Source organism: Zingiber officinale, chromosome 3B (genome assembly GCF_018446385.1).
Source record: "Zingiber officinale cultivar Zhangliang chromosome 3B, Zo_v1.1, whole genome shotgun sequence".
Taxonomy (NCBI): domain Eukaryota; kingdom Viridiplantae; phylum Streptophyta; class Magnoliopsida; order Zingiberales; family Zingiberaceae; genus Zingiber; species Zingiber officinale.
Genome location: NC_055991.1, coordinates 16,148,473 through 16,159,546, shown reverse-complemented (window position 1 = coordinate 16,159,546; position 11,074 = coordinate 16,148,473). Strand labels below are relative to the sequence as shown.

The 11,074-nt window shown below is 36.7% G+C and overlaps 1 protein-coding gene across 4 annotated transcripts; it reads left to right on the top strand.

Annotated features, from left to right (window-relative positions):
• The first annotated feature begins 1,871 nt into the window (after positions 1–1,871).
• LOC122055980 (protein WHAT'S THIS FACTOR 1, chloroplastic-like) lies at positions 1,872–8,598 on the top strand. 4 transcript variants are annotated; one of them, XM_042617703.1, is made up of 4 exons: positions 1,872–3,570; positions 3,762–3,948; positions 7,532–7,759; positions 8,072–8,598. In XM_042617703.1, the coding sequence occupies exon 1, from the start codon at positions 1,999–2,001 to the stop codon at positions 3,469–3,471; it is 1,473 nt and encodes a 490-aa protein (XP_042473637.1). In that variant the 5' UTR covers positions 1,872–1,998; the 3' UTR covers positions 3,472–3,570; positions 3,762–3,948; positions 7,532–7,759; positions 8,072–8,598. The 4 variants fall into 4 exon arrangements, with proteins under 4 accessions (XP_042473637.1, XP_042473634.1, XP_042473636.1 ...); XM_042617700.1 differs by lacking the exon at positions 8,072–8,598 and having other exon boundaries at positions 7,532–7,965; XM_042617702.1 differs by lacking the exon at positions 8,072–8,598 and having other exon boundaries at positions 3,741–3,948; positions 7,532–7,965.
• Positions 8,599–11,074: the final 2,476 nt, after the last annotated feature.

The following is an 11,074-nucleotide window of genomic DNA, read 5'->3' as shown; positions in this document are numbered from 1 at the left end:
TAATAATAGTCAGATTTATAGACAAAAAAATAAATCTAGCAACTAACTACATAAATAAAATAATTCTCATAAATTTTAAATTTAGGAATCAAAATATATACAAAGTAGTAATAACTTGGAAAAAGAAAATAGTTGTACCAACAACAGCAAACAAAATCGACAGAGCCTTCATAACTATGACATTATGGAAATAAACTTTGAATTGAAGCTAATTATGTACTTATTTCTGCCACTTACTTTGATTAGACCCAAGTAAAGCCAAAAAGTAAGAATAAAAAAAGTCATATTTTCACACCTTTCCCCTATATAACTCCTTTCAATCGCCGGTTTTTTCACACAATTCTTTTCACTTCCAACCCATTTCTTTTCTTGAATATATATATTAAATAGTCAAAATTTCCAACAAAAGGGAAAGAAAATAGTGAAAGAAAAGAAAATTAGAGTCTCAATACAAACCTAGCGACAACGAAGGAGTAGAGAGCGGTGCAGATTTAACACATGGCACAGAACACGAAGTAGCAGTGGCTAACAGCAGGAACTTCAGAGGTTAGGACTTTGTTCTGTGGGTTCTAACGCTGGCTCTCTATCTAAACTCAGAACACAACACACATGGTAATTTGAACCAACAAAGGGTTTTACATAAATTTTATGTCGGAGACTAAGAGTGGATGAGACTTCATCCCAGGCTCAATTTTGAAACACAAATTTGAACATGTAAAAATCAATGGTTTAAGAAGATTTTGAGAGAACCCCATGAAGAAGAGGGGGCGGGGGAATAAGTGTGATTAGGGTTCTAGATCTAATTTTAAGAAATAAGACATTCCTTCCTTCGTTAGTAACTAACGTGAGGGATGATTTTGAGATATTTTTTAAAAGATAAGGGAGGTATTTGGCACATAAAAAAAAGAAGAGGGATTAAATTTAGACAAGGAGCGAGTGAACTATACGGACAAAATTAGATATTTTTTTTCCCCATTTTTTCTCTCAATTCACTCTTCCCTTTAGGGGTATAAATGAACCAAATTGCTCATGAGATATTCGAAGTTCGATTCGATAAAAACTCGTTTGAGTTAGTTTAATGGAGTTCATTAAGATAAACAAATCAAGCTCAAGCTTCATAATATTCGGCTCGTTAACTCGTGAACATGTTGGTTAAGCTCATGAATAAATTTTTAAATAAAAAATAATAATTTTGGTATTAAATTTATAGGTTTTATAAGTTATGAAACTTATAGATAAATATATTAAATTTATTTATTAGAATAAAATTATAAATTTTAATAAGAATATTATAATTTTATATAAATGTATAATTTTATTTTTAATAAATATTTAAATTTATAATATATATTTATTAAGTTTGTTTAGGTTCGATAAAAGCTCGAATAAGCTCGTAAACTATAAATATATTCGTTAAATAAAACTCGAGCTCGACTCGATCATAAACGAGTCAAATTCAAATATTTAAAAGTTCGACTTTGAATTTGATTCGGCTCAGCTCGACTTATTACATCCCTACTTTCCTTTCTGCATTTGTTATTAAGGGGGTGTTTGGTTGATGAGTTTGGGAATGAGGGAATGGACTGATAGTAAAAGATAGTGTTTGACTTGTGGGTTTGAGAATGATAATTTAGAAATGATTTCTAGATTTTTGGGAATCAACAAAATCCATATAACTAGCTGAGTTTCATTTTCATTCTCATTTCTATTCCATCTTACTATTAAACCTATACCTATAATCATTCTCATCGTTAAACCAAACACCATCTAAATTTAGGTATCCGTGTTAAGACCTTTCTAGAGATATTTTAAATAATTAGGTAAACTTTGCGGGCATTTTGAAATTTTGTCTGAATTTTTCCTGTGCATAAATATCTATCCCCTTTCTCCGTCGCAGAATAGCAGGCGTCCGACTCCGACGCGCTGCGCCGCCTTCTAAGTCGCGGGTACCTCTTCTCCGGCATCTCACCACCGTCGATCCTCTTCTTTACGGCGGCCATGGCGCTCGTTGCTCTTCCTGTTCTCAGCCCACCAAGATTGAGCTCGGACCCTTGCATTTCCCCATTTCTCAAGTCCTCCTTCCTCCCGGCCACCATCATTCCCTCCTCCTCCACTTCCTTCTCAAACCGCACCACCACCACCACAGGACGGAAATTTCCTCGTCCTTTAACCGTCACCGCTTCCTCCTCCAAGATCGTCCGCTTCCCCCCGCTCGACCGCAACGCATCCAAGCACAGCCGCCTCCGCTTCGCCCGCAAGCTCAAGACCCTCCTCCTCTCCAAACCCCGCCACTTCCTCCCCCTCCGCATCCTCTCCCGCTGCCGCCCCTACCTCGGCCTTCCCCCCTCCCGCTCCCTCCTCTCTATGGTCCTCCGCTACCCAGCCCTCTTCCGCATCCTCCGCTCCCCCTCCGACCTCCTTTCCGTTGCCCTCACCCCTGCCGCCGAGGATCTCGCCGCTCGCGAGTCCCTTGCTCGCTCCCACCTGACCTCTGCCCTCGCCTCAAAACTCCAACGCCTACTCATGCTCTCCCCTCGCCGATCCCTCCTCCTCTCCAAGCTCGTCCACCTCGCCCCTGACCTTGGCCTCCCCCCGAACTTCCGTTCGCATCTCTGCAACTCCCACCCCGACCGTTTCCGCACCGTCGACACATCGTACGGCCGCGCACTCCAGCTCGTCGCCTGGGACGACGCCCTCGCCGTCCCTTTTCCTTCCTTCCGCCCGCCTCTGTCCTGCGAAGACCGCCGCCCCATCATCGATCGCCCTTCGCGCTTTAAGCACCTCCCCCTTCGCCGCGGCCTCAATCTCAAGCGCCGTCACCGTGATTACCTAATTCGCCTGCGCGAGATGCCCGACGTCTCTCCCTATGCGGTTACGGCCGATCGAGGAGAAGAACAGAACCGTTGGTTGTCGTCTGAAGAGGCTGAGAAGAGGGCGTGCGCGGTGGTGCGAGAGGTGCTGGGAATGACGGTGGAGAAGCGCACCTTGGTGGACCACTTGACGCACCTGAGGAAGGACTTCGGGCTGCCCAACCGGCTGAGGGCGTTGCTGGTCCGCCACCCTGAGTTGTTCTACGTGAGTGTGAAGGGGGTGCGCCACTCGGTGTTCTTGATGGAGGCTTATGACGACAAGGGGAAGCTGTTAGTGGAGGACGAGCTGCTGGAGGAGAAGAGGAGGTTGATGGAGTTGGTTAGGGAGGGGAAGAAGATGAGGAGGGAGAGGAGAAAAGATGTTGGATACAGTGACCATGCGGACTCTGTGGAAGAGGAAGAGGACGACGAGGAGGAGGAAGAAGGCAATGAGGATGATGATTTTGCCAACCTGTTTGAGTCTGGGATTGGGGAAGACTGGGAGGAGATTAGGAATTGGACTAGTGATGGGATTACGGAAATTGAAGTCGAAGAATTTTGGGTAAAGAAAGCTGCCTCCACTGGTGTTGTTGAAGGTGTTGGAGAGTTGGAAGCCTGGTGAACCATAGCTCCATGGATATTAAACGTATCGGAGACTATTAAGAGAGAGATCAGTCAGTTCTCAGGGAAACAAAATTGAATCTAACAATTACTCCTGCAGGTATGCCTTTATGTGGCTTGTTATATTACTGAAACAATAAGAAACTATATACTGAATCAAAAAAAAAAAAGATGAAATGTTAAAATCTAGTTTACGTTCTTCCTGATGTTTCCAAAAGGGTTATGCAAATTGGATTCCTTTTCTGTCTCTTGACTTGCGAATCTGAATAGGTTTTGCTGCATTTGCAACAGTAAGAAACTATATACTGAAACTGGGGGCAACAAACTATACACCTCAGAAGTTCGCTTGATTAGTTTTTGAAGTACATGCTATCTCATTCCATTTCAAAATCCTTGAAGAGATTTTTAGAACTCAGATTATGGAAAATCTTATGGCAAACTGAGATCTCTTACCTTAGAAGCTAATGATATCAGACAGGTAATTTAACATTTTATCTGCAACATTTAGATGCTATATGGTTTGTTTCGTAAAACTTTCGACAAATGTTGTAAAATTCTTGAGCACATGCTGATTTCACACATTAAATAGGGGATAAACTACTGATGCATCTCAGATAATTAGTCGGTGTACCAATGCCTGTCTATCAAATGAAAATTTGACTTTGTTCATGCTGATATACTAGCCTATGCTAAAAATTCCAATATAGTGAAAGTCTTGAGTAGGCATGTTCAAAAGTAGGTCTATGTCCCAAATGATTGTTGTACAATTGGGATTACACTTGGACTTATTTTTTTAGAAAACAAATATGTTTTTTAATTTTAGCTGAGTTTGTGTGTTGCTAAATGTATTTTTGTTATTTGTCGAATGATAATTTTTTACCTTGCATATTCCACACTCTGCCTTCTAATAAGCATTAAGCACACCTTTCTTTCCGGGGAGGATTGCATTTCATCCTTCCTGCTTGAAGGAAAGTTTACACACTCTTTAAGTTTTATATTTTTGTGGGGGACATCATCGTCTTATTAAGCAGTGTTGGTCTTGCAGAGAGTGTTTCAATTTGTCTAATCCAACAATTTGTTTCTTACACTGCAACTTAAAACTGAGCAAATTCATATCATGGAAAAAGTGTTCTACGTCAGTTCCAACGAAGATGAATGGATTTATGCAATATCTTGTGTAGCAATTCATGTTGATATCTCCGAAGGCATTTAGTCATCAACAACCATATTTCCTGTTTTCTTTCCTTTTTTTTTTATTCCTAGATAATGTGGTGCTTTTATGAGCTTCAAAATTACTTTATATGAAATAGTTCTAAGCACCCACATTTATTTTTCTTTATTATACAAGAAGTGGCATACACTTTTTATCTTAGCCATATGTGCATGATCCAATCAATAACAACAACCAAGTCTTTTCCGGGTCGGCTGTATAAATCCTTTTACGCCATTGAGTTCTATTTTCTATTATATCATCATCTATATTTAAATAAATTTTATCTTGTTTTATTGTTGCTAACCAAGTCTTTTTTGGTCTTCTTCTTCCTCGTTTGACATGCATGTTTATCATAGTTTCACATCGTCTAATTGGAGCATTTGTTGGTCGTCTAAGTACATGTCCGTACCATCTTAAACGTGTCTCTTGGAGTTTTTTCTCAATAGATGCAACTCCAACTTTCTCTCTAATGCTCTCATTTCTTATTTTGTCCATCCTCGTAGGTCCACACATCCACCTTAACACCTTCATCTCTGCAACTCTCATTTTCTGCTCATATGCTTGAGTCATAGCTCAACATTCAGTTCCATATAACATAGCAGATCTAACTGCGATTTTATAAATACCTTTAAGTTTAAGAGGTACTTTACGGTCACATAAAACACTCGACGCTCCCCTCCATTTCACTTATTCTACTTTTATTCTATGTAAGACATCTCTCTCAATCTCTCCATCGTTTTGCAAAAATGATCCTAAATATTTAAATCTCTCGGTTCCGGGCAACTCGTCCTCTCCTATCTTAACAATTGTTTCATTACTTCTAATATTGCTAAACTTAAATTTCATATATTCTGTCTTTAATCTACTAAACTTAAAACCTTTTCCTTCTAGTGTTTCCCTCCAAGATTCTAGTTTAGCATTTATTCCTTCACGTGTTTCATCTACCAAAATAATATCATCTGCAAATAACATACACCACGGTACTGTGTCTTGTGCACAGTGAGTTCGTCCATAATTAGTGTAAAAAGATAGGGACTTAGAGTTGATCCTTGATGTAACCCTATCTTTATTGGAAATGCTTCAGTTACTTCGCCTGAAGTCTTTACTCTGGTCGTTATATCCTCATACATTTCCTTAATTAGTTCAATATATGTTACGCTAACACCTTTCTTTTTTAAAATTCTCCATATAATTTCTCGTGGGACTCTATCATAAACTTTTTCTAAGTCAATGAATACCATGTGTAGATCTTGTTTTTGCTCTCGATATTTTTCAATTAATTGTCTAAGAAAATGTATAACTTCTATTGTAGACCTTCCAGGTATAAACCCAAATTAATTTTCTGTCACTATGGTCTCCTTCCTTAATCTTTTGTTTGTGCATGATCCAATTAGTAAAATAAATTGAGTCTCTGAAGATGTGCTCGGCTCTGAGACCCACAAAAGTTTTTCTCAGAAATCCTACTTACATGCCAAGGTCAAAAGCTCTGGTGCAATACCATAATGCAGAAGAAACTTTTTACTGAATGCAATCAGTTTTAAAAAAGAATAAGGAGATAGTGAGATGGGCAGGAAAGATAGAAGGGTAGTTGATTCTTATCTTTAAATACATGTTCCTGTGTGAACACTTTCTATACTGACTTTGCTACATGGCTTCACCCTCCTTTTTATGTGGATACAACCCAAGTATTCGCCTTTTGCCACCATGGATACAACCCAAGAAGCTTCCCCCTACTAAGCTGGTGGCATTCGTTGAATCAAGGTGCTAAAAGAACTTCTCATCTGCCATTGAAGAAAGGGAACGCAAGTGAGCACTTCCTTTGTTGGTGCAAATGAGCATTCTATTTTTCTCACTCCCTGTCTTAGGTTGCCTTTGGGCAAAAGTTTTGATTGAATGTATTGGTTGTGCTAATGAGTTGCAGCAGAGTCTCTTACTCAAGGTGAAACCCGGATAGAAAGGGAACTTCAGTTAGAAAGTCACCTATCACAACTGCAGCTCTTCTTATATTATTATAAAAACTCATTCCCTTCCCAAGGCTTTAGGGCAGTGAGTGACCTCCTTTGGTTCAATCCCTGAATGAATAGGTGGGATGGAGATCACAACCAAGAAGAGTTCTGTTTTAATTAACAACAGAAATAAAAGGTGTTCATTGATATTGAACGCAAAGTAAACTAATTCTTGCAGTTTCCTTCTGAACATTTTCTTCAGTTTTTTTTTTTTTTTGAGAGATATCCCTTGACTCCTTTGGTGGTTTAATTTAAAGTAACTGGAAGTGTTTTTTTATTCAAGATTTAGATACTTTCCTCAGATATTATAAACATATCAATGGAGAAATTCTGCATGTGTGTTTCAGCGGAGCATTAAGCAACCAGAAGCAGATATTGTTAATTGCCTTCAAATCTCCAATACCTTGCTAATCGTTAGGTTTTTATTTCCACTATTGAGTCCATAGGGTTGGATCATCTGCAGAGAGCTGCAGAGGGAGTCTTCTGTTGATTGGGAGGATTGGTCAGGTTCAATCCCTTTGCTCTTTTGTTGATATATGTTGTGAAGCAAGGGGATACTGTGTTTGGAGTGAAAAATAGGAAACATGGAATGCCTTATACTTGTTATTTATGCCTTTTTGTTTTTCCTCCTGTTTCCTCTTACCTTTCCATCCAAGTAAACTAAGTGCATCTCTGGATGAGCCAATATCAAGTGTCCTACTTTGGTGTGAATATGTCATGCAATTTAGATTTCTTATATCAATATAAGAAAGGGCATTTTAATCTTATGAACTAACATTGCAATTTTCCTTTTAGTTGAAATACGTTGTCCTGATGTTTGTTTGACATGCTACCTTGAACAGGCAGCGTTATTGATGGACCTGAGATGTATGAGATTTACAAGCCGATCACCTTCTCTGCCTATATAAGGCAAATGCTACTTGGATTTAAGAATGAAGGCAAAGGACCTCGACGGCACTAATAGCAATATTGTGAATCAGTCTACTCTGCAGTTCTCGTTTGCCGCTTCATTAGTATGTGGACTCATCAATTGCTGTTTTCGATAGTAAACGTGAGCAAATATCTCCAAGGTGCAAGTTGCAAATTAATTTCTGTTTGTAAAGTGATTCTGACCTATTTAGTAGATCTCTCAGTGTTCACTCGAAGAGATCTTGCAATTTTTCACTACAGAACCGCAATGAACAATACAAGCATGACCCTCATCAACATTGCTATTGTTGTATATTCATTTCAGTTAGGCATTATGACTGAATACATTATGGCTTCTCAGACATCAGTTAGGAAAGCAAGCATCCATTCCATGTAGCTTTAACCTGTTTGGTTCACAGTATAGAGTCATGAGTTCACTGTGTCTCCACTGAGCTTTTGATTCGTTAATGCAGCACAGTCAGACGATGAGGAGATTCGTCTCTCGTTTCAGGGTCCTGCAGAAATGTCTTTGGCTCGCTTTCCTCACAGTTTGAATTCAGTTCGAGCTTTCAGCTTCAATGAATACTCTAGGCAAGCCCATCTCAACTTCATCATCTGCCACTTTTTCTCCTTATAATTCAGCAATTCATAGGCAAGTCCATCTCAACTTCATCATCTGCCACTTTTTCTCTACCCTATTTAGTGGGATAAATCTTAAATATGATAGTGGAAGGAGTTATAAAATTTTCACCAACCATATTTGCATTGGAGGCGCTAACCTAATGTGAATGGAGTTCCAACCGCTCAGCCCCTTTCCCTTCCAACTGACTTCATTTTGACAGGTTCGTCTATAGTTGAATCAACAAAAAATATTCATCTACTTTTTCGTGTTAATGTGATATATTTAGTCCAAATTTAAAATCATCTCTTCCGTTGTGTCGTATCTAATGTAATAGTTTTTTTTTAATCTCTGTTTCTCCCTTAAAATGGATTGTTGTTCATCCAACCTATACTCAGTGATCAAAACCGAAACTTGTAATCCTACCTTTCTAACACTCTCTATCATGGTGAGATTTTAAATTCATGAACTTACGCAAATTTAAATTTAGATTTTAAGATATGAATGTATTGTTGTGGGTCCTAGACTTGCACTTTCATTTCAACTAATTTTGGAGGTGAGCATCTTCCCTCCTAGCTCCCCCACCAGACATACATTTTCATTTTGATTCATAGATGGCTAATTATTAAAGTGATATGTTCATTTCATCTTAATGGATCTACTACACCTCTCAAAATGAAAATCAGCATGTATGGATTTCTTTAACCTACACAGAATAGCAGTGGTCTTAGATTTTTATTTTAGGCATTGCAATGTAGAATTGAAATAGAGGTTAGAGGAAGGTGTGGATAATTAATCATTTAACTTCTATTAAAAAAAAAAGAATGCGCTACAACAAAGAAACAATAACACACAAATGTAAAAATAAATAAAGAAGACAATGCAAATGAAAGTATTTATGTGGTTCGTAGTTCTAAATTTCTATTCTACGGGTTATACTCTTCGGCAAGTCATTTCACGAAATTTATTAATTCTCTTTATCAAATACCTTCTAGAATACGAAAATTCTTCAAACTTTTGGCAAAAAGAAAAAAAATTACAATTACGACAAGAGAAATAGAGTGAAAGCTGAGAATATAAAAGAAAATAAGTACTTCTATTAGTTTTTTTAGCCTCTTAATCCCTATTTTTAGTCCTTAATCAAGTTTTCATTTGAACTTCATAGTATCTTCTCTATAATGGTCTAATCAATTGTAATGTGCGGGGAAGGTGACTCGTTCATCCTAAATGTTCTTCATTATCAGTCCTATAGTGAGATAAAAGGAATAAATCATGATGATTGAGCGGCATCTTTAGATGGGAGAGATTTTATTTTTTAAAGAAATTGTTGGTTCGAGGATTCAATCTCTATTTTTACATGACAATCTACTACTCAAGTACTTGTAAGGAGCAACTAATTGTAAAATGCTTCTAATAAGCTATTCATTCATATGTGATAACTTTATTTGTCATTTCAATCAATTGAGTCTCAACTTTGATAAATTAATGGATGAATTTTTCTTAATAAATGGTTGATTTAAGATTGATGAATTATTTATTGTGAGTACTTTTTAATTTATCTTAATGACCGATAACTAATTTTTATAAGATTGAAATGATTATTCTAAGATTAATAAGTGTAAATCGGATATCCCATATCAATTTAAAAAAAATAAAATTGGTCATGTTGAAGCTTCTGGAAACTCACTGTTGTAATAGATTAATCATTCTGTTGTAAACGCTTAATTGCTCTATTAGTTAACTGAATCTTTCATCCATTGGCTGTGCTTGCACAACCTTCGAGATCAACTGACTTAATAAATTAATTATTTCATTGTAATAGTAGAGCAATTTCTTAAGTCAAATTGACCTAAGTTGATTGCCCTTTTATAAGTCAAATGACACATTGGTCAACGGTTCTCATATTAATCAAATGAACGATAGACTAGCTTTTAGGATTCCAAGTAGGATGTATTTATAGGATTTTTTTTTCAATGAGATACATAATTAAGGGATATTGAAATCCTCCAAATTCAACATTATTTGATTTGATTAATTATTTTTTTATTAATTTATTCCAAGTCAATTAACTAGTCGACTCAAGTTTCACACGATTGAAAAACACATTGAGTCGGTTATTTCATTACCAAAACTATTTCCAAGATTTAATGTGCCTAATCTACTTCACAATAAACCACTTTGTATAAATATTATCACTCACTTTTGTACAAATAGAAAACCACTCAGATTTGCCAAGAAGCCTGGATTTTCTTCTTTTCTCAAACATCTAGTTCATCTTAATCGACTGTCAAGGCTTTGTCAAGCATCTAGTCATGTTTTTTTTTAAAGTTTACATCAGCTATCTGACTCTTTTAATTGATTAAACATCTAGTCATGTTTGAACACCACCTTCAATATTGGTGCCAAGTCTATATATATATATATATATATATATATATATATATATATATATATATATATGCATTTACACACTTAACTCTCTTTATTACTAAGTACCACAAATTCTAACTTCAACCTTATATCTAAATATCAAAATCATCTAGAGACATAATTGCACAAATAATCTTACTCTTTATATATTTAGCAACCCATTTAAATTATATCATATTAAAATTGGAAAAAAAAAATACTACTATCCTATGTAATAACTCTCCTTTAATTAAAACTATTGCTCCGATTAAATGCATCAATATTTTTTATTTATTCTTTCTTCTCTAATTTAACATTGTTGGATATAATTATCCCTATTAGATGAGCTTATTTGTAAGTTACACATGTAAATACGATCTGAACTCATTTAAGTGATTTAATTTAAAGTTATTGAGTTTTCGGATTATTAGATATGAATCTCATATGT